This window comes from Natrix helvetica, assembly GCF_964273705.1.
Source record: "Natrix helvetica genome assembly, chromosome: 8".
Lineage (NCBI taxonomy): Eukaryota > Metazoa > Chordata > Lepidosauria > Squamata > Natricidae > Natrix > Natrix helvetica.
Genome location: NC_138559.1, coordinates 9885467 through 9913193, shown reverse-complemented (window position 1 = coordinate 9913193; position 27727 = coordinate 9885467). Strand labels below are relative to the sequence as shown.

Below are 27727 nucleotides of genomic sequence, written 5' to 3'. Positions count from 1 at the left end.
ATCAGTAGGTAGGTAGGCAGGTAGGCAGGTAGGCAGGGAGGCAGGCAGGCAGGCAGGCAGGCAGGCAGGTAGGCAGGTAGGCAGGGAGGCAGGGAGGCAGGGAGGCAGGGAGGCAGGGAGGCAGGGAGGCAGGGAGGCAGAATGAATGAATGGATGGATGGATGGATGGATGGATGGATGGATGGATGGATGAATGAATGATTATGATACCGATCGATGTTAGATAATAGGTAGGTAGGTAGGTAGGTAGGTAGGTAGGTAGGTAGGTAGGTAGATAGATTGATAGGTAGGCAGGCAGGCAGGCAGGCAGGCAGATAGACAGACAGACAGACAGACAGGCAATGATGATGATAGCGCTAGATGTTAGATAATGGATAGGTAGGTAGGTAGGCAGGTAGACAGATAGACAGGCAGGCAGGCAGGCAGGCAATGATAGATGATAGAAAAAGATAATGATAGATAGATAGATGGATAGATAGATGATAGATAGATAGATAGATAGATAGATAGATAGATAGATAGATGGATAGATAGATTATAGATAGATAGATAGATAGATAGATAGATAGATAGATAGATAGATAGATAGATAGATGATGGATGGCAATAGGAGAAAGAGACAGAGAGAGAGATGATAAATAGAAATAGCCATGAGAGATAGATAATAAATATTCCCCCTTTTCAGTTCCTACTTTCTTGAGGAGACAGGTTCGTGTTTTGTTGTTGACTTTGTTCAAAGTATGAACTCCTTGTGGAATGCTAATACTGAATCATCGATACCTTTTCGGTTAAAAGAGGTCAGTTGGAAGCTGTCACATTTCACAGCATAGTAATAAACATTGGCTCTTCAGAAACAACCTTGCATTTCATAACAAGAGAAGCCTCCCAGACTCAACATGACTAGATAAGTTATTTATTGTAGATCAGAAAGAAATAATTTATGCACATGAGATTTGCTAACTGCAGAGCTCAAGAATTAAGCCCGATATTCATAACATCAGCTCCGGAGTTTAAATCCTAACTTCCCACTTAAAGACAACAAACCTGGGGCCATTTTCTCCCCACTGGCCATCAGAGTAAAACAAACAAACAAACAAACTGTTCCCTGCTTATATATCAATCTTGAGGCTGCACGAGTCAAAAAGAGGGCTGTGAAAATATCTAGACCTCTCACATCCTGGACATAAATTGTTTCAACTTCTACCCTCAAAATGATTTTTCCCGAATGCCATCACTCTGCTAAACAGCTAGCCCCCACAACACTGTCAAATTATCTACTAAGATTGTGTTACTATTATTCTTCTCTTCCTTCCTAGTACCTCTCTTTCCACTTATGACTATAACCATGTTGCTTGGATCTTTAAAATGTATATTGTTTCATTTGTTTCCTAGTATAATTTGATTGCTTATTAGTAACCTATGACTATCACTAAGTATTGTATCTTATGATTCTTGATGAATGTATTCTATTTTATTTTTCTTTACATCCACTGAGAGCTTATGCACCAAAGAAAAATTCCTTGTGTGTCCAATCACACTTGGCCAATAAAGAATTCTATTCTGCTCTATTCTGTTCTATTCTGTTCTATTCTATTCTATTCTATTGAATGTATCTTGTCATGTTGTGTACACTGAGAGCATATGCACCAAAGACAAGTTCCTTGTGTGTCCAATCACACTTGGCCAATAAAGAATTCTATTCTATTCTATTCCATTCTATTCTATTCCATTCTATTCTATTCCATTCCATTCCATTCCAAACCATACCAATATTATTCTATTCTATTCTATTCTATTCTATTCTATTCTATTCTATTCTATAGAAGCCCATCATCAAAACAAGGGAGGATTGAGGGAACCGTTGTGGGAGAAGAAATCAGATTAAGCTTCACCCTCTTAGATTTCTTTGCAACCAACAGTAAGTGCAACAAATGTGATTTCTCAAAAACCTATCAAGTTGTTTACACCCTTACTATTTGCCTTAATGAACTGAAGGTGGTGTGCAAATTTTGCTCTATAACAGGAGTGTCAAACTCAAGGCCTGGGGGCCAGATCCCGGCCCGTGGGGTGCTTAGATCTGGCCCGCAGGACTGCCCTGGAAACAATGAAGGACAGGGCCACAGTGCTTCTGCCAGCAAAAACGGAGCTTGAAGTGGCCTCAATGGCCTCCTGCAACTCTCCATGCATGTTTTCCCTCCCAGGCTCCATTTTCACTGGCAGAGGGCTGCAGGAGGCCGTTGCAGCAGAAAACGGAGCCTTGGAGGGCTGTCGTGGCCGAAAACGGAGGCCGGGAGGGACATCGTGGTCGATAATAGAGCCTTGATGAGTGACATTGAGCTGGCCACGTCCCGCTCCCCCTCCCAGGTCAAACACAACCCTGATGTGACCCTCAATGAAACCTAGTTTAACACCCCTGTTCTATAATATTCATTTCATTGTATCAAGATATATTTTCTGGTATGCTTCCTTAGGTAGGGGAGGCAGAACTGATGGTGATCACACAGCAGGCAGGTAGCACTGTAGAATAGACTAGAGCTGGGAGGGACCTTGGAGGTCTTCTAGTCTAGCCCCCTGCTGAAGCAAGAGAACCCATACCATCTCAGACAAGTGACTGTCCAGTCTCTTCTTAAAAGCCTCCCGTGATGAAGCAGCACCCACAATTTCTGAAAGCAACTTCTGTTCCACTGGTTAATTGTCCTCACTGTTAGGAAGTTTCTCCTTAATTCCAGGTTGCTTCTCTCCTTGATTAGTTTCCATCCTTTGTTTCTTATCCTGCCCTCTGGTGCTTTGGAGAATAATTTGATCCCCTCTTTTGCATGCGGGTGTATGGAACTCGGCTGGTATAGATACTTGGTTACAGACTTAGTTTTTCAATTAAGAGATGTTATTTATTTCTTTATTATCTCATCTTTATTGTTTTTATACATAACTCAAGGTGCCAAACATACTCCTTCCTTCTTTTATTTTCCCCACACAGCAGCCATCCTGTGAGGTGGGTTGGGCACACACACACACACACACACACACACACAGAGGGAGACTGGCCTAAAGTAAGTCAGCCCAGCTGACTTTCCTGCCTAAATTGGGATTGGAACTCACAGAGTTTCCTGGTGGTTGGCCAAAGGAAGGTTGCCTAAAGGTAGAACTTGAATTCAGTTTGCTGGTTTCTACCCTGGTGCCTTAATCACTAGACAGAACTCTATATAGTTCACGTCCTCCCTCCCTCCCTCCCTCTCTCTCTCTCTCTCTCTCTCTCTCTCTCTCTCTCTCTCTCTCTCTCTCTCTCTCATCTATCTATCTATATCACTGGTGTCAAACCCAATCTCATTGCAGGCTGTATTGTGACACATTGGGATTGAGTTGGGCATGGCCTGCGCAGGCTGTACCCATCCCATGGGCCACTAGTTTCACAGGCATGATCTATGTCTATCTATCTCCATCTTTCTCTATATCTGTCTGCAGTGACGTGCGGTGAGGTTAATGGCTGGTGAGGCTGGTGACGTCATCAGGAAGGTGGGGAATGGGACCACGTGTGCTGGAGGCTCAGGCTGTCTCAGCCTCCAGCACACGTGATCCCATTCCCCGCCTTCCTGAGCGTGCTCCGCCGGCTCGCGCTCCGCAGTCCTCGAAAGCGACTGGGGAACGACGAGAACCTTCCTGCCTCTGCTGGACTTTGCGCGCTCCTGCCGACTGCATATTGCAGTCGCGAGGAGCGCGCGAAATCTAGCAGAGGCAGGAAGGTTCTCGGCGTTCCCCAGTCGCTTTCGTGCCTTCGTCATCCGGAAACGCCGACAACATTTCTGCCTCCGCCCTCCGCAGCTCCCGGGCACGCCCGGACGGAGGTAGGCAGAATGGCGCTGTGGCAGTCCGGCAGGCGAGCGACTGAGGATCAGGCTGCCTCGCTCGCTCTTTCGTCCGCCCGGATCGCCTCGGTGTCGCTGTGGCTACCTCCGTCCGGGCGCGCCCGGGAGCTGCGGAGGGCGGAGGCAGAAATGTTGTCGGCGCTCCCGGATGACGAAGGCACGAAAGCGACTGTCGACTGCATGTATGTATGTATGTATGTATTGTGTCACACTTCCTGGTATGCCCAGATATGGGAGGGAGCATACTGCTTCCCTTTTCTGTCTTTCGGCTCACCCTAGGAGCCATCCAGGCAGAAAGCCATTTTTTTATGTTGCCTTTCTTACATTTGTGTTGCATTTGTGCTGTCCTTTATTTATTTATCAGCACAAATGCAACATATATCATCTCAGACCACTAGAACTGAATTGTGGAAGGGATCATTCAGACCATCAAATCTAAACAATTGCTCCGTTTAGCAATCCAAATTTAAGCAGCCCCGGGCAGTCCCTGTTCAACCATAGTTTGAATATAACTATGGAATTTATCTAGTCAAGATCTCTCTTAACAATTAGAGCCACTGTGAAACTCCTGCTAAATAGTTGTTCCTAACATTCAGGTGGCATCTGCCAACTGATCGTTTAAGAGTATTATTCTGTGCCTGTACTCTGAGCCACAAAAGGAAACAGGGCTAGAGAATGGTAGAGACTCTTTAATCTTGTGTGTCAGTTCATCCTTCGGGAAGCATTAAAGGACAATACTTCCTAGCTTCATGTTCTGCTAGCACCAAAGTGGAGTAAAAAGCAGGTCAATGGCTCCCTCTTATGGTATCGTGGGATACTAGTTGTGCTCGTAACAAACACACCTCAGCCACAAACCAGCCAAGCACATTGTAACCTTAAATGGCAAATGAATAGGACTGCCTTGTGGTTTAGCACGCCGTACGATCCAAGTGAATTGAAGTTGAAGTCCACGCCTCTTAAAGTAGTTACGGTTGGGAAACACGGCTCTAGAACTTTTATTATCCTTTCTTCATGCTGTGTCACCGCCGTGCCATGCCTTATGCAAACATTGGTTCATCGTTTCAGATCCAGCGCCCGATAGACGTGCATACACAAAACGCCTCTGTTTGAAATGTGCATGCCTCAGGCATCGCGTTCTATTTTTGTTTTTCCAGTTTAAAGAGACAAACAGGAAAGAACTAGAAGAAAACATGTCATGCCTATTCATTCCGATATTGATGGCATGGATTTGCATTCAGTGGGATGAATAGATTTCCCCCTGGTGTCTCACCGGGGGTACTGCAGGCTCATTGGCTTAAACAGTGTTGGGAGAAATACCCATATAGCTCAGTTCCAAATCGGGAGAAAAACACTGGAGACAAAATGGAGGCTGGAGGCTGATTGGGGAGAGGGTCCATTTATTGATGGAGTAGCACCGCATGTTTGTAGTTGTGGTGCAGCTGACCACATGGGGTTGAAAAGAAGGGTATTTATATCTTCCCCTGGACTTGAGCTTCCTGTTCCTGTGTAAGAACATGTATTCTTTTTTAAAAAAAGATTTTTATTCTCTTACATACAGTTACAGGTATACATTCACATAGTTATTATTCTTATTTATCTTTATCACTTTTACATATTTGTTTTTTTCCATTTAAAAGGTTAAAATATACATTCTGGGTTGCTTTGCTTACTATCCATATCTATTGCATACTATCCCTACATCTATTTTATGTTGTCACCACCTTATTTTTCCCTTCTTTTTGCCCACCCTCCCTTCTCTACTTCCTTCCTTCCTCCTCTCCTTTCCCTTTCCTTTCCCTTTCTTTCTTCCCTTGCCTCTCCCCTGATCCTCTCTTCCTCTTCCCTCATCTATCCTCTCTCGTTCTCTTTCTCTCCCTCCCCTCCTTCCTCTCCTTTCCTCTTTCTTCCTTCCCTCCCCTTCCCTCTCCTCCTCTCTTCCATTCCTTTTCTGTTGTTGTGGTTATCTCTTTTCAACTCTCAATGGATGTATTTTTGGGATGGTAGTCCCGCAAACCCAATTACGATTTTATGCTTATTTTTCCTATTCCCTTTTCTTCGCTATCGTGTCCTAACTATTTTTCTCGATATCCCATTCTTGAACATATACTTGTATATTAATGCTTTCTTTTCTATTTTCCCCCTCTTCCCCCTTTTTTTCATTTAATAGTGTGTCATCTGGGTTCTATATCTCTCTCTTGCTTTCTTTTCTAAATTTCTTTCTCTAACCATTCATAGAATCTTCCCCATGCCTTGAAGTACACCAGTTCCTCTTTATCCTTTATTCTCAAAGTTAACTTGTTCATCTCTGCACAATCTAATTTTTTTATTATTATCTCTGCAAGAACGTGTATTCTATTGGCTGTTGTCAGACTCCCATGGTGCCATGTACAAATTCTAAGAGTTTATCTGGGCTAAGTTTGGTTGAAGTTTGGAGAGTGATGCAGCTGAGATGATGCAATGAAGGGGCCGTGGGCAACTTCTATTGTGGCTGAGGGCTAATCCTACCTTTGTTGGCTCTTGGGCAAGGATACTTGCTTATGAATAGAGATGGCTATCTCTTTATCTCTTAAGTGCTGACATCTCCTGTGGGCTATTAAGGAAGGTAGGGGCTGCTCTCCAAGAGTATGTTTCTCCATTTCTCATCCAGGGAAATATTATATTCTGCCTTTTTAATACTTCCTAAAATATTTCATTCTTCTAGGAGAGGGGTGGGAGCTACCTTTCTACAACAGGTTCATATAATTTAATATATAGGAAATAATGCCCTCCCTGGTGGGTTAATCAGTATTGACTCTACGCACAAAATGGCAATATAATGGAATGTAAACAACTTGCAATTCCTGAATAACCCACTTGGGGCAGTATTTTCTACACATTCCCTTATTTTCATGTATTTATTTATTTCTAGCCCACCTTTATTATTTTTACAAATAGCTATATTGCATTATGTTCCCCGTAGAGCCTGTAAATACTCTTGGCCAATATTTCCTATATTGTATACTCCATTCAGAGGTGTGCATCATATACTGTAACTATCGGTTCGCTCAGAACTGAAAATGTGAGCGTGCTCGCGGCATTGAAAAAATGGCGATTATATAGGATGGGGTAGCTCCAGGATGGGTTGGGGGACCCCAGGCATTGGTCAGAAGTACCAGTTCCCCTGATATTTTCTTATTTAACTTATAGAGCTGCAACAACTCATTGAGCCAATAGGGGGCATATATTTCCTATACATTCCATTATATTGCCTTGTTTAATTCAGAGTCTGGAATCCCCACAGAAAGCCACCAGGGGGCAGTATGTCCCATACTTTAAATTACATTGCCTTTTTTAAAAAAAAAATCCATAGAGCCTGTAGTAGCACCTCATTGAGGCAATATTGTCTATAGATTCCACTACATTGTCTTATTTTTCCCTATTGACTCTGCAATAGGGAATGCATTTTGATCACGGTGACCATGGAGATGCTGTAATGGTGATAAGAGCAAGGACCAGGAGATCATTTTTTCGGTGCTCTTGTAAAACAGTCACTAAATGGTTGTAACTGCAGGATCAATCTTTCCTGGTTGACTTGTGCAGGGCAGGCTGGATTTAAACAGCAGTTTTAGCATGCAATGTATCGTTGTGGGTGCCATTTTGACGTTTTTAAAAACCATATCCTTTTTTAAAAAAAAAACTTTTTTACTTTGTTTATGCAAACTTCATATCTTTGCAACACATTACACCTCTTTTACATATCTCTTGTGATTCTTTTGCCTTGTACATATCAGTCTTGTATAGCTATAACTTTATATATATGTGCATTTAGATTATTTCATACATCTTTTTTCTTCATTCTACATGTAACATTGTATATATATTAGAGGTATAAAAACCTTTATTACATTTGAGTCATTTTGCATCCATTTCCTATTATTTATTTGCTAGTCTATTTTGTATTTCTACCTTTTAATCGTTTTCTGGTTTTGTAGTTGTTTTTTAATTTGTTGCTCTTTCTTCCTTTCTTTTTTGCTTTCCTGCTTCCCCCCCCCCCCCTTCTTCCCTCTAGCCAATTATACCATAAATCCCAAATGGAGTAATATTCAGATTCTTCTTTCTCTTTTAATTCTTTCGTGAGCCTATCCATCTCTGCACATTCTGGGTCCTCATTTTATCCACCTTGGAAGGATGGAAGGATGAGTCAACCTTGAGCTGGTCAGGATTGAACTGCTGGCAATGGGCAGAAGGAAGGAAGCATAGCAATAGCACTTAGACTTATATACAACTTCTCAGTGCTTTGCAGCCCTCTCTAAGTGGTTTACAGAGTCAGCCTCTTGCCTCCAACAATCTGGGTCCTCATTTTACCCACCTCGGAAGGATGGAAGGATGAGTCAACCTTGAGCTGGTCAGGATTGAACTGCTGGCAATGGGCAGAAGGAAGGAAGCATAGCAATAGCACTTAGACTTATATACAACTTCTCAGTGCTTTGCAGCCCTCTCTAAGTGGTTTACAGAGTCAGCCTCTTGCCTCCAACAATCTGGGTCCTCGTTTTACCCACCTCGGAAGGATGGAAGGCTGAGTCAACCTTGAGCCTGGTGAGATTCGAACTGCCAAATTGCAGATGGCCAGCAATCAGATGTAATCTGCAGTACTGCATTCTAACCGCTGCACCACCACGGCTCTTTAGGGATGGTCTGAAGAGAAGATTTTGTAGGACCTTTTGTAAATAAGATATTTTTCAATCCTGCTTCATTTGGGCCAAAGGAATTAAATGACAAACAAGTCTAGCGGACTTCATTTTCTAAGAGCGTTATTCCATTCCTCGTATGTGAAAGACAAGGAGAAACAGAATGGAAACTTACCAAAGACAAACCCTGTTAGATCGGGTAATGGATAGGCACACCCAGGCTGAACGGTAACAACCGCTCTTTATTTAAGTACAACAAGTGAGAACAATCCAGCGAAGGTTGAGTCTGACAGCAGCCCTTTTATAGGGAGCTGTCAGACCCTTCGACCAATGAGATTAAACCTCTGTTCCCGCCGGAACAGAGGACCTTGGTGGAAACCTCTGTAGTTAGAACAAGTATCTAACAAACCCAATCTAGAATTAAAGAGAAATTTCCTGACAGTGAGAACAATTAACCAGTGGAACAACTTGCCTCCAGAAGTTGAAGGTATTCCATCACTGGAGGTTTTTAAGAAGAGACTGGGCAGCCATTTGTCTGAAGTAGGTCTCCTGCTTGAGCAGAGGGTTGGACTAGAGGACCTCCAAGGTTCTTTCCAACTGCTTTTATTATTGTTATTCCGTTAAATGTGTGCGTGGATCAATTTACATATACTATACATTCAGGAAAAAGAACTATCTGTAAACTACAGATTTTTCCTAAGCTGCTTCTTATCAACAGCAGTTGAAGATCCCAACACCTGTTGGGTCAAAAGGTCCAATTTAATTGATTTCGTCTGGCATTACTGTCAGGATGACGTCTTCATTTCCTCGTCTCACGATTACTGCCAGGATACGGTTGTTTCGAACAGCCTCTGTCACATCACGGGTTGAGGTGACTTGTTTTCCGTTTATTGCTGTGATGACATCTCCATCTTGCAGGCCAGCTCTGGAAGCAACCCATACCAGAAAGTGAGTGCATATTTTAAACAAAAGGAATGAAACCGATAAAATCCATCCTTGAGGCAAGTGACAGGTAGCCTCATCTCAGCGGTGACATTCAATTTTTTTTACTACCGGTTCTGTGGGCGTGGTGTGGCTTTGTGAGCATGGCAGGAGAAGGATACTGCAAAACCTCCATTCCCACCCTACTCTGGGGCCAGCCAGAGGTGGCATTTGCCAGTTCTCTGAACTACTCAAAATTTCTGCTACCGGTTCTCCAGAACCTGTCAGAACCTGCTGGATTTCACCTCTGTCCCATCTTACCTGACATTATAGGGCCATTTCAGGTTAGGTTCTGGATCAAGAAGTTCATATGCTTCATAGAGAAGCTAGTGGTTTGGAAGGAAAATTTTAGGAACTGTCGTGCTGATGGAAACCTCACACTTCTTCTACCTGGAGGGAAGTATGCAATGGAGTACCCCAAGGCTCTGTTTTAGGCCCAGTACTCTTCAACATCTTCATCAATGATTTGGACGAGGGGATAAATGGGGAACTCGTCAAATTTGCAGAAGACACCCAGCTGGCAGGAATAGCCAACACTCCAGAACAGAGGTTCCCAATCTTTTTCGGTTTGCGGCTCCCATAACACTTCGGATTTTTTCCGCGGCTCCCTTAATAGGTACATCCGATTTTTTTTAATTTTTGACTTTTTAAGGATTTGGAAATCTACTTTTTAGTTCGTTAAGGTTAGGTTAATTGAAAAATAAATTAAACACGAGCTTTAAATTCACAATTTATTGAACATCGTTTAATGATTTAAAATTATTAATGGGATGGATGGGCTTGTTGTTCGCTGCACAAGTTCTCAAATCTTGGATCAGAAAAATAGCTTTTGAAAAGTAACTTAACCACCACACTAGCCCAGTGGTGGCCAACCTTTTTTTTCAACTGAGCCAAATCTCGCCAAAACCACGATTGAAATTTATTTGGAGAGCCGCTCTTGCTTAGCAACCAAAATTTTGGGCTCAATTGTGGTCATATGTTGTTTTTCTTTCTTTCTTTCATCTCTCTCTCCCACTTTCTTTCTTTTTTTCTTTTTCTTTCTCTCTCTCTCTCTGGCTCTTTGTCTCTCTCTCCCTCCCTCCCTCTCTGTCTCCCTCTGTCATTTTCTCTGGGTGTCTATCTGTCTCTCTCTCTCTCTGTATCTCTGTCTCTCTCTCCTCCTTCCCCCATCTCTGTCACTCTGTGTGTGTGTGTGTGTCTGTCTCTCACTCATTCACTTGATCACTCACTCTGTGTGTGTCTCTCTGTCTATCTTTCTCTCCCTCCCTCCCCCTCTCTGTCTCTGTCTCTGTCTCTCTCTCTCTCTGTGTGTGTGTGTCTCCCTCTGTCTCTCTCCCCTCCCTTCCTCTCTCTCTGTCACTCTGTGCATGTGGGTGTGTCTGTCTCTCACTCATTCACTTAATCACTCACTCTGTGTGTGTCTCTCTCTCTGTCTGTCTATCTTTCTCTCCCTCCCTCCCCCTCTCTCTCTGTGTCTGTGTGTGTGTGTGTGTGTGTCTGTCTGTCAGTCTCTCTCTGATTCCCTCTCTCACTCCCTCTCTCTGTTCCTCTCTCTGTCTGTCTGTCTCACTCACACACACACACACACACTGTGGTGACCACAGTGTGTGTGTGTGTGAGTGAGACAGACAGACAGAGAGAGGAACAGAGAGAGGGAGTGAGAGAGGGAATCAGAGAGAGACTGACAGAGACGAATCAGAGACGAATCAGAGACGTACTTTTAGCTACCTGGCAGCGGCGTTTTGCCTTGGGGGGCTCCTCAGAACTTCCCAAGACTTCGGAGGGAAGTTTACAGCCCTCCCTCGGAACGCTTCGGAGGGAAGCTTCTGCAGCAAGTGGCAACAAGTCTCCCAGGCTTTAATTTGCCGAGCTGTGCGCACGCGCCTGTTTTCCACGGCGTGGAGCAGCGGCGAGATTCTGCGCAGCGAGTGATGATTCCAGGGGCCATCCGGGAAGATGAGGAACGCGAGGGACCCTGCCCCCCCCCACTGATGCCCCCCGGAATCATCGCTCGCCGCCCAGAATCTCGCCGCTGCTCCACACCGTGGAAAACAGGCGCGCGCGTACAGCTCGGCAAATTTCAGCCTGGGAGACTTGTCATGCCCGGGCTTTTGCAGAAGCTTCCCTCCAAAGCCCGAGAGGAGGGAGGGAAGCGGGCACCCGGCTTCGCGGCGCCCTTATGACGATAGCGCGGCTCCCCAGGGAGCCGCGGCGCACCCTTTGGGAATCACTGCTCTAGAAGATAGGCTTAAGATACAGAAGGATCTTGACAAACTTGAACATTGGGCGCTATCTAACTTAATAACATGGGAGATCTTTGTGGAACTGTGATGTTGGAACATGGTTGGAAGGACAATGAAGAGCACCAAAAGGATTTCTTCAAACTAAGGAGGAAGGCAACAAATGTAATATTGTGCCAGCAAATATAAAGTAGTGCACTGAAGTGTGTTTGAGTTGACCACATTTGACTCAAAAAGAAGATGAAATGCTTTGGATAACTCAATGAAATGTGGCTGAGTTCACATGTTATGATAATTCCTGGCCTGCTGAAATAAGGTTGGTTCCGTAAATTTAGTTGGTTGCGTTTAGATGTCACACTAACACAGAAAGAGTCATTAGAAACTCATAAATAAATATTGTGTTAAACCAAAATCAAGGGAAAAAAATTGTTGGCTTCGTGTAATGTGCGAACCCAGTCAAAAGAGAGACTTCTAAAGGAGGCTCAGAAAAATTGGATGAGACTTGGTGAAGCTTGGATTTGCACCATGTTCCAAGATAAAGTAAACTGCCCTGACTGTTCTTTTTGAGCCAAAGAGAACATAGAAAGGAAGTAAATAAAGTTTGGAAATGTGGAGCCCCCAAACTTTCAATAGAAGAGCATACTATATATGGTCACCTATATATGTTCATCCCTAGTGCCACGTAACAAGAGTGAGCTCCCGTAACTTGTCCCAGCTTCTGCCAACCTAGCAGTTCGGAAGCACGTAAAAAATGCAAGTAGAAAAATAGGAAACACCTTTGGTGGGAAGGTAAGAGCGTTCTGTGCGCCTTCGGCATTTAGTCATGCCAGCCACATGACCATGGAGACGTCTTCGGATAGCGCTGGCTCTACGGCTTTGAAATGGAGATGAGCTCCACCCCCTACAGTCAGGAACGACTAGCACTTATGTACGGGAACCTTTACCTTTATACGTTCACCTGTGAGGTCCTTGGTAGCCTCTGAGCTTGGTTGTTTGCTTGCAGATTTCATTATTTGGCTAGGTAATAACATTATGATATCAACATCATCATGATATTACCTGGTCCAGTAAATAACACACCTGCAAGCAAACAACCAAGCTCAGAGAGGACCAAGGATCTCACAGGTCAACATACATTCTCTTCTATTGAAAGTTTTGGAAGAAAACATCCACTTCTTACCTTGCAGCAGCTGTTCCTGGTATTACTTCATAAACATAGACACCGGAGCGCAGGTTGGGAAAATCTCGATTGTGCCATCTCAGTTCATGGATGAGACTAAGAGAGAGGGGGGGGGAGGGAGAGAATGACAGTTCCACCACCAGCAGCTCCAAAGGCGCTTAAGATAAGCTAGTAGGTTCTTGCAATTTTTTTCCTGGTTTCCACTACACACACATATATTAGGTTACAATTCCCATGCTAGTTAATGCTGTCAGAGGGAAACATACCTGGAAGGTACTAGATGGGGGAAAGCCTACAGATCAAATAAGCTGGCAAAAGAACAAATAACAGGTGTGACATCCTTCCAACTTCCTCAGAGGTTAGCAAGAAGTGTTTTGAGAAGCCATTTTCAAGCCAACAGATAACAAGCAACATGGCCGCAACCATTGAATGTGAAATGAAATCCCTGCCATCACAAGATTAAGATCACCCCAAGCCTCTTAGCCTTTTGCAAGTTATTGAATACATGGCTGTTCCCTCAAACATTTGGATTAGGGAAGTTGAACTCTCCTACTATAAATGGCTCCTAGTTTGAAATATTCTTAGATGTTTGGGGGTTCGTTTGCTTTTAATTTTGTAAGGCCCTTGTGTGAGATGGGTAGAGAGAAAGACAGAGATGACAGAGAGAGAACAGACATGACAGATTGAGATAGATAGATAGATAAGGTAGGTAGGTAGGTAGATGAAAGATAGATGATAGATAGATAGAGATGATAGATAGATAGATAGATGATAGATAGATAGATAGATAGATAGATAGATAGATAGATAGATAGATAAGGTAGGTAGGTAGGTAGGTAGGTAGGTAGGTAGATGATAGATAGATAGATGATAGATAGATAGAGATGATAGATAGATAGATAGATAGATAGATAGATAGATAGATAGATAGATAGATAGATGATAGATAGCATGGGATAGATAGATAGATAGATAGATAGATAGATAGATAGATAGATAGATAGATAGATGATGGATGGATGGATGGATGGATGGATGGATGGATGGATGGATGGATGGATGATAGATAGATAGATAGATAGATAGATGATAGATAGATAGAGATGATAGATAGATAGATAGATAGATAGATAGATAGATAGATAGATGATAGATAGATAAGGTAGGTAGGTAGGTAGATGATAGATAGATGATAGATAGATAGAGATGATAGATAGATAGATAGATAGATAGATAGATAGATAGATAGATAGATAGATAGATAGATAGATAGATAGATGATAGATAGATAGCATGGGATAGATAGATGGATGGATGGATGGATGGATGGATGGATGGATGGATAGATAGATAGATAGATAGATAGATAGATAGATAGATAGATAGATAGATAGATAGATAGATAGATAGATAGATATAGTAAGTAGGTAGGTAGCAAGGTAGGTAAGTAGGTAGGTAGGTAGGTAGATAAATAGATAGATAGATAGATAGATAGATAGACAGACAGACAGACAGACAGACAGACAGACGATAGATAGATAGATAGATAGATAGATAGATAGATAGATAGATAGATAGATAGATTAGGTAGGTAGGTAGGTAGGTAGGTAGGTAGGTAGGTAGGTAAGTAGGTAGGGAGGTAGATTGATTAGATAATGTATGAATAGAATAGAATAGAATAGAATAGAATAGAATAGAATAGAATAGAATAGAATTCTTTGTGGACTGTGTGATTGGACACACAAGGAATTTGTCTGGTGCATATATTCTCAGTGGACATAAAAGGAGAAGAAAGAAAAAATACATTCAACAAGAATCTTAGTGCAACACTTAGTGATAGTCATAGGATACTAATAAGCAATCAAATCGTACTAGGAAACAACAAAGCAATATAAATTGTAAAAATACAAGCAACATGGTCATAAGTGGGAGGAGATAGGTAATAGGAAGGATGAGAAGAATAATAGTAACACAGTCTCAGTAAATAGTTTGACAGTATTGTGGGAATTAGTTGTTTGGCAGAGTAATGGCAGAGATTGAGATATAACAGAAAGAGATGAAAGATAAATAGATAAATACATTAGATAGAAGATAGATAGATAGATAGATAGATAGATAGATAGATAGATAGATAGATAGAGAGAATAGATAATAGATAAAATGATAGGAAGGAAGGAAGGAAGGAAGGAAGGAAGGAAGGAAGGAAGGTAGGTAGATAGATAGATAGACAGATAGATAGAAAGAAAGATAGATAGATTAGACAGACAGACAGACAGACAGACAGACAGACAGACACTGTAGAGAGAGAGAGAGAGAGATAGGCTGATGATAGAGCTTGTGAGAAAATAGGTAGGATGGAAGGGCAAAGGAATGACTTACTTGAAAGTAAGGGGGACCATTCGGAGTCCCAGATACTTCTTGGGAGTGGTCTTACCTAGAGAGAAGCAGGAAGTTAAAAGCATGATTCAAAGGCCAAATTAAAAAAAGATGAAAAGGGAAGGGTTAGTTAACAAAGGGGTACAGTGTCCTCCCATGATGAGACCACGACCCTGTATTGTTGTGGCTGCATCCGAGAGTCACGTGAGCAATTTCCTGGGATCCTACCTTTCATCTGTCGATTGTGAGTTTCTTCCAGAAAGTGGCGGATCCGATTGGAGGGGATGGCAAAAGAGATGCCAGCTGTAACCTTCAGAGTATTCATTCCGATGACTTCACCATCCTGGGGAGAGGAGCAGGCGAAAGTGAAGAGAAAGATTCGACCCAAGTTTATATACCCTGTGAATAAATAGCCCATAATCCACAGCCTTCGACAAAACAAAACAAAAAAAGGCCTCCAGCATTTTATGCTGTCATGATTACATGTCTCCCAATTCACATTTTATCACTCACTAGTTGATAACCCTGTGTTGCCCAGGTATTTATTTATAGGGGGAAAATGTCCGGACCAAACGTAATTTCTAATGTTGGATTTTCCCCCTTGCCAGAGGGAGTCCCCTTGTGGAGTATTGTGAGGCCGTTACCATGGCAACTCCACTGCGCTGTACAGTAGAAGCCATTTTATGGCAGTACAGTAGAAGCCATTTTAAGGCACAACAGGCTGTATCCTAACAGAACACACAACCTGAAGGGTGTTAGGGGTGTCTTACCCCCACAGTATTTGTTTCCAGTGTATAAGTCATCTGTGTACCAAATTTGGTTGAAATTGCTCTAGGCATTCCAGAGTTATGCTGGAACACACGCACGCGCAGACAGACAGACAGATTGATTGATTCTGGATTAAGCATTCACTGACATTCATATGTATTCTGATTTGCTTGGATTTTTGGGGGGAGGGGGAGGGTTCTGTAAATCCAAATAATTGTGGCTTATTCCATGAACAAAATGTAGTTAAGTCCTCAACAAAATGGAACATTGGTGGGGTTTATAAGAGACAAAGGAAAAGTAAACAGTCCTTACCAAATTCACCAATGGCCCTCCTGAATTTCCATACTGTGAATGAAAAAAAGAAGGAAATGATCAAATCATGGGAAAAAAAATATTTCTTCCAAGATTTCCAAGGTCCCTTCCAACCCAATTATCCTATGTCCTGTGCTCTCAAGGCTAAACCATATATTGAACGATTGAGAGAACTAGGCATCTCCAGTCTAACAAAAAGAAGGATTAGGGGGATAATAGCAGTCTTCCAACTTTTGAGGCGCTGTCACAGAGAAGAGAGATCGATCTAGAGCCGTGATAGCGAACCTATGGCACACGTGCCACAGGCGGCACGCGGAGCCATATTTGCCAGCACGGCAGCCCTAAGCTCTGGCACGCATGGCTAGCTGATTTTTGGCCTTCTGGAGGACCAGGGGAGGCCGTTTTTGCTCTCCCCAGGCTTCAGGAAAGCCTCAGGAGGCTGGGAAGGGTAAAAACTCCCCCCTGCACAGGTGGGGGGAATGCGCGGTGTGTGTGTGTGTGCACACAAGCGAAGGTGGGTGGGCACACACCCACGCACACACAATTTTGGCACACTTTTAGGAAAAGGTTAGCTGTCACTGATCTAGAGTCCAAAACACCTGGGGGCAAGACGAGAAGTAACGGGTGGAAAATTATCAATTAATTAAAATTATAGCAGGGGTTGAACTACAAGACCTCCAAACCCCTTCCAACCCTGTCATTCTATTGGTATATGTTCTATTTCTGCTGCCAGGTGTTGTCTAGGTGTTGTGTCCCAACAGCGGCCGGCTGAGCTGTTGGTGGAATCTGACAGCAATGAACACTATGGAACTGCCCTGGAGGCTGAGGAAGGCTCTGGGGGGTTTCGGAGTCACAGCAGGGACTAGAGAGGCCTGTTGGCCACCAGGTGGCGTCTGAGTCAGGGAGCAGTGAGGAAGAACAGAGAGAGGCTGTCCCTGAGGTGCGTATGTGTAGGGTTGCGAGGAGGATGGAGCAGATTTGGAAAGAGACTCACAGAAGGAAATAGGGACAGGTGGCTACTGATTGGCCCCTCCCAGAGAGCTTATAGGTGGGGCGATGGGAGGGGAATTTTGCAGGAAACAACAGTTAAAATGTGAAGAATTCCATGAGTTCTATGAGCCTTGTTTTCATAGAGATATTTTTCTGGGCTCCTAGCCAAGGGGTGGCTTATCTTCCTCCTTAGTCGTGGCAGACAGCCAAGCTGGTGTCAGTATAATTTAGAGGCTTGGGACAGAACACTAGGTATCTTTAAAATATAAGAAGAACTCTACTGAATGGGACAGGGGCTTTTTTCTCGGATACGCAAATTTTAGGAGGCTGCCAAATTTCCGAGGCATGAGGCAAATTGAAGTTCAAGTCCATATGCAACTTTAATATACTGTCAATGGGTGGTCTGACGTCCTCTAGTCCAGCGATCACCAACTGGTGGTCCACGGAGAAAATGTTGGTGGTCCGCAGAAAAATTATTTGCATTTTTTATATTGCACTAAGTCAGGGGTCCTCAAACTACGGCCCCTGGGACGGATATGTGCAATGAATGCTTGTGTTGCTGCCGAGAGTCTCCCCCTTTGGGGTCTTTTTGTGTGGGTCAGAAAGGGGCAGAAATTCTGACTTGGGGTCTGCTTCAGCCTCCTGGTGGGGGGCTTTGAATGATGGCTGGAGGGAAGCACCACTGGTAACAAAGAGCCAGAGGGCCACGTGCCAGTGGGACTGCATCGTGGCCTGGAACTGACTGACCATCTCAGCCCACTGAGCCTCCAAGCACTGATACCTGGCCTTGCACTCCCGCAGGTATCCCCTCTGCTTAGAAAGCCTATGCTCCTAGTCCTTAGTGAGGTGCTTCTGCTGAGCCTCCTTCTCGGTCAGATTCAAACTGAACTGAGCCAGCTATTTTTCCAACTCTTTCTCATGGTGGCTGTTTAGCTCCAACAGCTCTTGGGGTTCTAAGCAGCCTGTGCGGGCAGGTGAGGAGTGGCTGGGAGGGGAGGGGTGATTAGAGGCCAGCAAGGCACCCCTCGACGTGGGTGACATCAAGTTGCCCACGCCCACCCAGTCACATGACCATCTAGCCACGCCCACCCACCCAGTCATTAGGCAGATCGTGTTAGTAGCCCGCGGGATCTAAAATTGTGAATTTAATGGTCCCTGAGATCGAAAAGGTTGGTGACCCCTGATCCAGTCCACCCCTTCCATTCCACTGCCAGCTCTAAGAGATGGCAGGCTTGAAAGTAGTCAACATTGTGGAAGAAGGGAGCTGTAGGGAATTATAACATCAACTACCTGACAGGGGGTGATAATAACCCAATACTTTGCCCTGAATTGAGGAAAAGATCCGTCTCTTCTGGACAAGCCGCAGAGAAGTCTCTTACATTGATGATGGCGTCGGTCTGGATATATTCCATGTCAGAGTCCTTCATCCCCAGCTCCCGGCCGTCCCGTTGGGTACTGCTTACAATCCCAGTAGTCACCGTGTTTTGCAAGGAGAAGGGACTCCCCAGCGCCACCACAAACTCCCCAGGCCGAAGATCAGAAGACCTTCCCAGCAGGAGCACCGGAAGGGCTACCTGACTCAGGAAGAGAAGCAATCAAAATCCAGACTTGGAGGTAACCATTTCTCCTAGTGTGATGAGCCAGGGCACGGCACAGAGATAACACAAACAGCTGGCAGTTCAAACCGCCCCTTTATTGCTCCAAATCTCCCCCAACGTTCCCATATTTCTGGAATGTCCCAGAGCAGAGTGATAACGAATCCCCCCATAGACCTCAAGCAGCCTCTGGCTGCAATTACTCCAGCCCAGTGCTGTCTACACCAAGACTGCAGGGCAATAAATCCCACATGTATTTGGCAAACCAAGGACAAATCAAGGAGTTCAAGGAGCAAAAGATCCAGGTACCGTATTTTTCAGAGTATAAAATGCACCATTTCCCTTCCTAAAAGAGCATGGAAATGTTGGTGCGTCTTATACACCGAATACAGCCATTTTTGGCTTCCCAAAGCCCCTCCCCACATCCCATTTTTGTGAAAAACTGATGAAAAATGGGCTGTTTTTCGCAAAAACAGAGGCTTTTTTTGCCTTTCCTCAGCCCTGCTGAAGCCTGCAGAGTGCTGCTGGAGACTAAGGGAAGGCAAAAACTTTTTTTTCTTATTTACGTCTTTGAAATCTTGGTGCGTCTTATACATCAGTGCGTCTTATAGTCTGAAAATATGGTAATTACTCCAGAAGGCCAAAAGGAATGCAAGGACTCTTGGCAAGTTCAAACGTTGGCACACAACACTTCAGGAACTCAGCATTTGTTCCTGACAAATGCGCCTCCCCACAGCATCTCCTTAAGTCTCATTCCCCAGGTGTGCCTGGTAAATATGGGCGGGGCACTCTCCTCCCGAGTACCTGCTAAGTCTGCGCTGTTCTCGCCTTCTCTTCACTCTCCATGCTCTTGGATCAGGAGGGGGTGGTCCTTGCTCCTCCCCTGTCTCTCATGTTCATCCTGCTTCTGTTCCTCCCTGCCTGCAGGCCTCACTAATTCCGAAAAACCTTGCCTGGACTGACTCTGCCCTTCCTCAGTTTCCTCCAAGGCCAACGGAATTGCCCTCTCAATCACTGTCAGCTCTTGTTCCAGCTCATCTTCCCCCGCAGATTCAGACTCCAATGGGGGCCTGGCACCTAGTCTCCAATGATGAACCATAACTGAATAAGGCCAGCATTGTTCCTTATGGGTTTGTGAGTCTTTCTCACACGTGTTGCTCTCTTTGTAGTCTAATCGTGTATCATAAGGTGTCTTGCCAACTAGTAAACATGCAAGAAAGAGGTTTTTTCCCCCCTGCTGGAATGAGAAAGGTAAACTCACCTGGGTGTCTATTTTGATCAGAGCAATGTCCAGTTTATGGTCAACATCTTTGATCTGGGCATCCACCTGATGGCCAGTTTTGAGCTCGACTTTGATTCTCTGCTTCTTGTTCAGAACATGGGCGTTGGTGAGGATTAAACCATCTTCGGATACAATGAATCCCGAGCCACTGGAAACCAGGATCTCTTTCTTTGTGTAAGGCACCCTGGCCCAGGAAGAGAGGCAAAAAGCATAATTAATCCGTTCTTGCCAACTTAGGAATTTAAGGCGGTGTATTTCTCAACCCCAGCAATTCAAGACCAGTGGACTTGGAAATTCTGGAAATTAATGGCCATTCATTCAAATGCATCAAGAATATGAGAAACACTTTTGTTTCCACATGGAAACCGCTTCTGAACTTCATGCCTGATGTGGAAAAGAATGAAACTCTAACTTTGGGTTTTACAGATTAGATTGATAGACCTTTCTAGAAATGACTTGTTCATCAAGGTAAAGGTTCCCCTCGCACGTATGTGCTAGTCGTTCCCAACTCTAGGGGGCGGTGATTCTCTCTGTTTCAAAGCCAAAGAGCCAGTGCTATCCAAAGATGTCTCTGTGGTTATGTGGCCAGCATGACTAAACACTATTACCTTCCCACCAAAGGTGGTTCTTATTTTTCTACTTGCATTTTTACATGCTTTCGAACTGCTAGGTTGGCAGAAGCTGGGACAAGTAATGGGAGCTCACTCCGTTACGCGGCACAAGGGATTTGAACGGCCGAACTGCCAACCCTTCTCATCGAGAAGCTCAGCGTCTTAGCCACTGAGCCACTGTATCCCTCACTTGTTCATACTATTATGGAAAAGCAAAAAGCTGTGATTTGTTGTTAATGCCTTTTTTTACTGTAACCGAGAGAGTCGGAAGTCAATGCTTCTTTTTCATTTCCTCCTATCTTTCCTCACTTCTCTTCCCACTCCCCCCCCCTTCACTGTTCTTCTATTTACTTTTGTATTTCATAATACTCTATAACTTAATAAAAATTGTTTTTTTTTTAAAAGAATATGAAAAGCACTGGTCTAAACTAAAGACCTGAAATCTGGATAATTGTCAGTTGGACTTTCTCTCTATGGAACAGTATAATAGTAGTCAAAGTACAACTTAGTTGTTGTATGTTTTTCTCTTTCTGAAGAAGACGGTAAGGCAAGCATCCAGCAGCTTTCTGGACCAATTCAACACAAACAAAAAAAAAGGGGGGGGGAGCTACAACTGCTTGGTTGGTAAATGGATATCATCAACACAACTCATCTAATCCAGAAAGCATATTGACAGGAGTTTCCTTCAAATCTTGCACTGATTTGTAACGCACAAGTCCAATGGGGAGCACATGACTGAACAGATTTTAAACACATTTAAAAACACATTTTATTTTTAAAAGGCTCACACTTTGAAGCTTGGGAAGAAAAGTAAAATTGGGACCCAACTAGAGTTTTTTTGCTAGAATTGGTGGGAGAGATCAAAGGTATAACCCCACTTGGCCATTCCATTCTTTCATTCCATTCCATTGCAAATTCCATGTTCTATTCTATTCTATTCTATTCTATTCTATTCTATATTGCTGTAAAATTGTATTGCATTGCATTGCATTGCATTGCATTGCATTGCATTCCATTGCATTCCATTCCATTCCATTGCATTCCATATTTTCTGTTCCCTTCCCTTCCATTCTAAAATGAAGCTGAATTTGAACTGTTAGGGCATTGCTCTCAACTTCAGGAACTTGTGCGAGGTTCAAATCCCAAAATTCTAGGAGTTGAAGTCCAGGTAAACTTTATAATTCCTGTGTTTGGCAATTACTATGTTAGGGAATAACCATAAATATTACAAGCTGAATCCAGACTATCACCCCTGGAATTAACAAAATAAATTAATCATCATTAACATACATCCTACTGACTTCAGAGGATCTATTCTAAAACTGGCTAGAGATTCTGATAAAATCTTTCATTCCTTTTTTTTGCAAATTAAATAAAGCATATATAAGTGATTTTTTTAAAAAAAATCCAAGCAGTCTTATTTAAAGCAGGTTTTAAATGCTAGTGAGAACACATATTTCAATATTTGATGTAAATCTTTTCTTCTCTGCAGGCTGAAAGTTACCTGCAGAACTGGCTGCATTTCCCATTTTTAAAAAGTTGAAGGGGTAGATGGTGAAAGAATCTTTAAGGGGAAAAATAGAAGGGCAGATGGAAAGTCATTTTCAACACTTAGAATTTGGATTTATATTTACATATAAGTATATCAAACTCAGTGTGACTGGCCTGGCTTTTATCCACTATAGAAACCAAAGTGAAAGACAAATAACATATATTCTACTTATGCAGTGCTAGTCTTATACAATTATTTTTGACCAACGTATTCATTCTAATACATATAAAATATCTCATTCCAGATCTACTAATTTTTTTGTGTGTTCTGATTCCTAGCCATTGGTAAAATCTATTCCATGTGTCATAATATTCTGTCTCTCCCTTGTTTTTTAATTCTAATGTTAGTCTATCCATTTCTGCGCAAGTAAATATCTTCCTTATTATCGCCTTTTCTGAAAGGGTATTTTTACTTTTCCATTGCTGTGGATAGACCATTCTCGCTGCTGTCATAATGTGAAGTTTTTAGGTATATTGACCCTTTGCTATAGCCTTCTGTTATAACGCCTAATAGAAATAATTCTGGCTTGAATTCTATTCGAGAATGTAGTTAATGTCAACACCCACCGAGATGAATCAATTTCACCTAGAGAGAATTTGGTCATTCTCACTCCCTGTAAACAGATTTTCTTACCTGCGAAAGAGTTCCAGGTGAACCACAGAAGGAGCAATTTTCTCAACCACGTCAGCAATAAAGTTAAATTTATTCCTTGGGCTGTTGAGGTCCACATCACCTGTAGAACAATGCCCCCCCCAAAAAAAATTCATTGAGGCATCTTTAAGCCAATGAGATGCAATGCTAAAACCCATGGGAATTTGGCTCCAGTCTCCCCAAATCCCCTTAGAAAACCATTGCATGGCAAATTATGCCACCAAATTAGATTTAGCTGGATCAAAAACAGACTGATGTACTAGAAGGAGTTTCCATACACATTTGTTTCCCACAACTGGTGTCATCCACAAAGATGGACAGGGCTCCAATTCACATCATCACTGGTAAAAAGACAGCAAGATTCTTTACTGTACCCCAACACAAGAGAGATCACGAACTCGATAACTTAGTACTGTCCATACAACTCATTCCTGGCTAAACTACAGCATGTTTTCTTAATCCCAGTTATTTGAACAAGTCGCAATTTGCTGAGCTCCTTCGGTACAGAAAGTAGTGAATGGGGAAAAAACAAAGATAGAAAATTACAACTCAGTTGAGAAACACATTTAGTAACTGTGAGAGGGATCTTGGAGTCCTAGTGGACAACCATTTAAATAGGAGCCAGCCGTGTGCAGCAGCTGCCAAAAAAGTCAACACAGTTCTAGGCTGCATCAACAGAGGGATAGAATCAAGATCACGTGAAATGTAAATACCACTTTATAATGCCTTGGCAAGGCCACACTTGGAATACGGCATCCAGCTTTGGCCGCCACAAGGTAGAAAAGATGTGGAGACTCTAGAAAGAGTGTAGAGAAGAGCAACAAAGATGATTAGGAGAATGGAGGCTAAAACATATGAAGAACAGTTGCAGGAACTGGGTATGTCTAATTAAATAGAAAGAAGGACCAGGGGAGACACGATAGCAGTGTTCCAATATCTCAGGGGCTGCCACAAAGAAGAGGGAGTCAAGCTATTCTCCAAAGCACCTGAGGGCAGGGCAAGAAGCAATGGGTGGAAACTAATCAAGGAGAGAAGCAACTTAGAGCTAAGGAGAAATTTCATGACAGTTAGAACAATTAATCAGTGCAAGAACTTGCCTCCAGAAGTTGTGAATGCTCCAACACTCGAAATTTTTAAGATGTTGGACAACGATTTGTCTGAAATTGTATAGGGTTTCCTGCCTAAGCAGGGGGTTGGACTAGAAGACCTCCAAGGTCCCATTCTATTCTATTCTATTCTATGCTACTCTACTCTACTCTACTCTACTCTACTCTACTTTTCCAGCTAGTATTTTGACCTGTAAGGGCCCACCTGCATGTGGGAGGGGGAGGGGGCAGCTTGCCTGTCTCTGTTACTTTCTCTTTCCAACATAAACCGTGTTGACTGGGGCAGGTGGGTGGGTTTGGGGTTTCACTTCTGGAAACTCCTACTGCTGTTGGCCAGTTTAAAATGTCCAGGAAAAGATTCCAGCTCTCCCGCCTGGTAAACTAGATTTCTAGTCAAGCTGTGGCCCCAAGTAGGAAAGGGACCCTTGGCCTTCTCCTCTACCTCCTCCCCCCACCCTCTGGACCCCGCACTCACCTGCCTCTCCGCAGTTTCCCCTATGGACCGGGACGACAAGCGGCTGGTTGCCAGAGCTGGACTGATGGTTCCGGGCGCGCAGTTGGCAAAGGCTGCTGTAGGTGTGCCCATCGCTGCCGCAGACGCCCAGCGGCCCCTCGACGCACGAACAGGTGCCCGGTCCGCGGCTGCCCGGGGGCCGGTAGCAGAAAAAGCCCCGGGCGCAGAGGCCGTCTGGAGCGCACGGCTGACCCTCGCCCGGCGCGCAGTCCCAGCAGCAGCCGCAGCGGTCCAGCTGGAGTTCGCCCCCGACGGCCTGGCAGGCTGGCGGCGGGCAGCGCATCCGCTGGCACTCCGCTGGGCACGGCGGTAACGGGCTGGAAGGAGCGGCCAGCAAGCCTGGCAGAAGGACGAGCAGGAGCGGCGGCCGGGCCATAGCGTTGGACGGAGCGTCCGTGGCTGCAGGAACCAGACTAGTAGCCGCGCCGACAGCTCGCGGGCTTTATGCGGGGAAGCCAGCGGGGTCGGGGCCAAGAGGGCGGAGGCCCGTGTGGGGCCGATGCCAGCCCCACCAGTAGTTAGGGCAGAGGAGCGAGAATCAAACCCTAAATCCGACGTGCAAAGATCTCCTTACTCAAAGACTAAGTAAAGGACAGAATGTCAGGATGAAATCAGGGCTGAGACGCTAGACCAGATCTTTAGCACAGAACAGAACAGAGCAGAGCAGAGCAGAACGGAATAACAGTTGGAAGGGACCTTGGAGGTCTTCTAGTCCAACCCCCTGCCTAGGCAGGAAACCTTACACCTTTCAGACAAATGGCTATCCAACATCTTCTTAAAGACTTCCAGTGTTGGAGGCAACTTCTGTTCCACTGATTAATTTTTCTCACTGTCAGGAAATTTCTCCTTAGTTCTAAGTTGCTTCTCTCCTTGATTAGTTTCCACCCATTGCTTCTTGTTTTGCCCTCAGGTGCCTTGGAGAATAGTTTGACTCCCTCTTCTTTGTGGCAACCCCTGAGATATTGGAAGACTGCTGTTATGTCTCCCCTAGTCCTTCTTTTCATTAAACGAGACATCCCCAGTTCCTGCAACCGTCCTTCATATGTTTTAGGTTCCTATCTTTGAACCGTTCCTAAGCCCCTGGCCCTCTCCTCCCAAATCCATCTGTTGAAGGAGCTTTTGCTGATCTTTTTAAGAGCCCTTGCTAGGTTTGGAGAAGAAAAACTTAGTCCATCTGGTGGGATCAAGAAGAAGGACCTTCTCGGCGGTAGCTCCATCCCTGTAGAAATAGGATTGGTCCCCACTTCGATATTCTTTCAAAAGGCCCCGAAGATACGTTTGGCCATCAGATCTAGAGACGTCAGGATGATACGGGAGCCCACCAAGTGGTTGGTTGGTTGTTGACACAAGGGTGTGTGTGTGTGTGTTTGTGGAGATCTAGTGTTGTTTTTTTTTAATAGAGGGTTTTATTTCTGTAAGTCAGCCGGAGTCACTGTGACAGCCATATAATTTTTTTTAAATAAAGGAAATTAAACAAAACTTGGCAAAGCATCTCTGCCCATAGTAGTCTACCTGTAAATAGAATTAAAAGCCCTTCAGCCAAGCTCCACTGGTGGCGATTATATGAATATGCCTGTATAATTTTTTACAGTAACAGTATATTGCTATTGCCTTCTAAAAAAAATTTCACCAGCTTCCCTATTAATATTTTATATGCAATGGATGCAAAAAAGGATGTTGTATTTATCTTTATTAGTCTCTCACTTTCTTTGTCTCTAATTTAGAAATGGCCTCAAATGACCTCCAGTCCAAATTATCATTATATTTAAATATTCAGCTGGCCATTAACCTTTATTTGATAAATAACAATTCAAGAAACCATGAATTTAATATGACCTCAGCCATCACACATTCGCTACTGCCTGCATTTGATGGGCTCGGAGAAAACCAGAGCAGGAAATAAATATTTAAAATAAATCCAATCTTGGCCAAGAATTGCATGCTCCTTGGCTAGCAGATGGAAAAAAAAATACTGGCACAACATGTTTATGGAAATAAAAGTTTTATCGTTCAAATAAACAACAACTCCTGTATAGTCCCAAAAGTTTATATGTCATTTTGTTGTTGCCTTGCCTTTTGTTGTTCGTTTTCGTAGTTAAATTAAAAAGAGGCACTTTAAATTGCTCAACAGCCTAGAAGAAATGATTACTGAAATATTACAATATTTTATTAAGGGGAAAACCCTCCACATGTTTATTACCAAAAGCTCCAATTGGTGAAGCAGAAGAATTTCATTCAAGGTGTAAAAGGAACTTTTTCTACAGGACTAGAATTAAAACTGAGAATTATTAACGGTCCCTAAAATGTGTGCAAAACAGCTCCATTGCTTTCTTTTTATGCAATATGTTTGAAGTTTTTTTAAAAAATCAAGAAAACCAGCTCAGATTTCCCCCCCCCCCACCCTGCTTGACCAAGTGAGTATTTCTCAACCTCAACAACTTTTAAGACAGATGGAGTTCAACTCCCAAATTTCCTCATCTGACCAAAGTCAAAATGGCGGGTCATTAATTCAGTGGTTGTAGCCATCTTTTTCAGCCCTCCCATGGATACCCCTAATTTTTATATAGAGTTCTGAATCAGGGGTGAAATTCAGCAAGTTCTGATAGGTTCTGGAGAACCAATAGCGGAAATTTTGAGTAGTTCGGAGAACCGATAAATACCACTTCTGGCTGGCCCCAGAGTGGGGTGGGAATGGAGATTTTGCAATATCCTTCTCCCAGGAGTGGGGAGGGACTAGGAATTTTGCAGTATCCTTCCCCCAGGAGTGAGGTGGGAATGGAGATTTTGCAATATCCTTCTCCCAGGAGTGTGGAGGGACTGGGGATTTTGCAGTATCCTTCCCTCAGGACTGGGGTGGGAATGGAGATTTTGCAGTATCCTTCCCCCAGGAGTGAGGTGGGAATGGAGATTTTGCAATATCCTTCTCCCAGGAGTGGGGAGGGACTGGGGATTTTGCAGTATCCTTCCCTCAGGACTGGGGTGGGAATGGAGATTTTGCAGTATCCTTCCCCCAGGAGTGAGGTGGGAGTGGAGCTTTTG

At 43.7% G+C, this 27727-nt stretch overlaps 1 protein-coding gene across 1 annotated transcript; it reads right to left on the bottom strand.

Moving 5' to 3' along the window:
- Positions 1-9150: 9150 nt before the first annotated feature.
- Positions 9151-27232, bottom strand: HTRA4 (HtrA serine peptidase 4; the record flags this gene model as incomplete). Its single annotated transcript, XM_081960689.1, is given in 11 exon segments — positions 9151-9455; positions 12932-13027; positions 15311-15365; positions 15536-15650; positions 16388-16420; positions 18757-18951; positions 20234-20438; positions 23051-23150; positions 24650-25105; positions 25108-25233; positions 27172-27232. Coding segments are annotated over 11 exon segments (1608 nt in total). The 3' UTR covers positions 9151-9289.
- Positions 27233-27727: the final 495 nt, after the last annotated feature.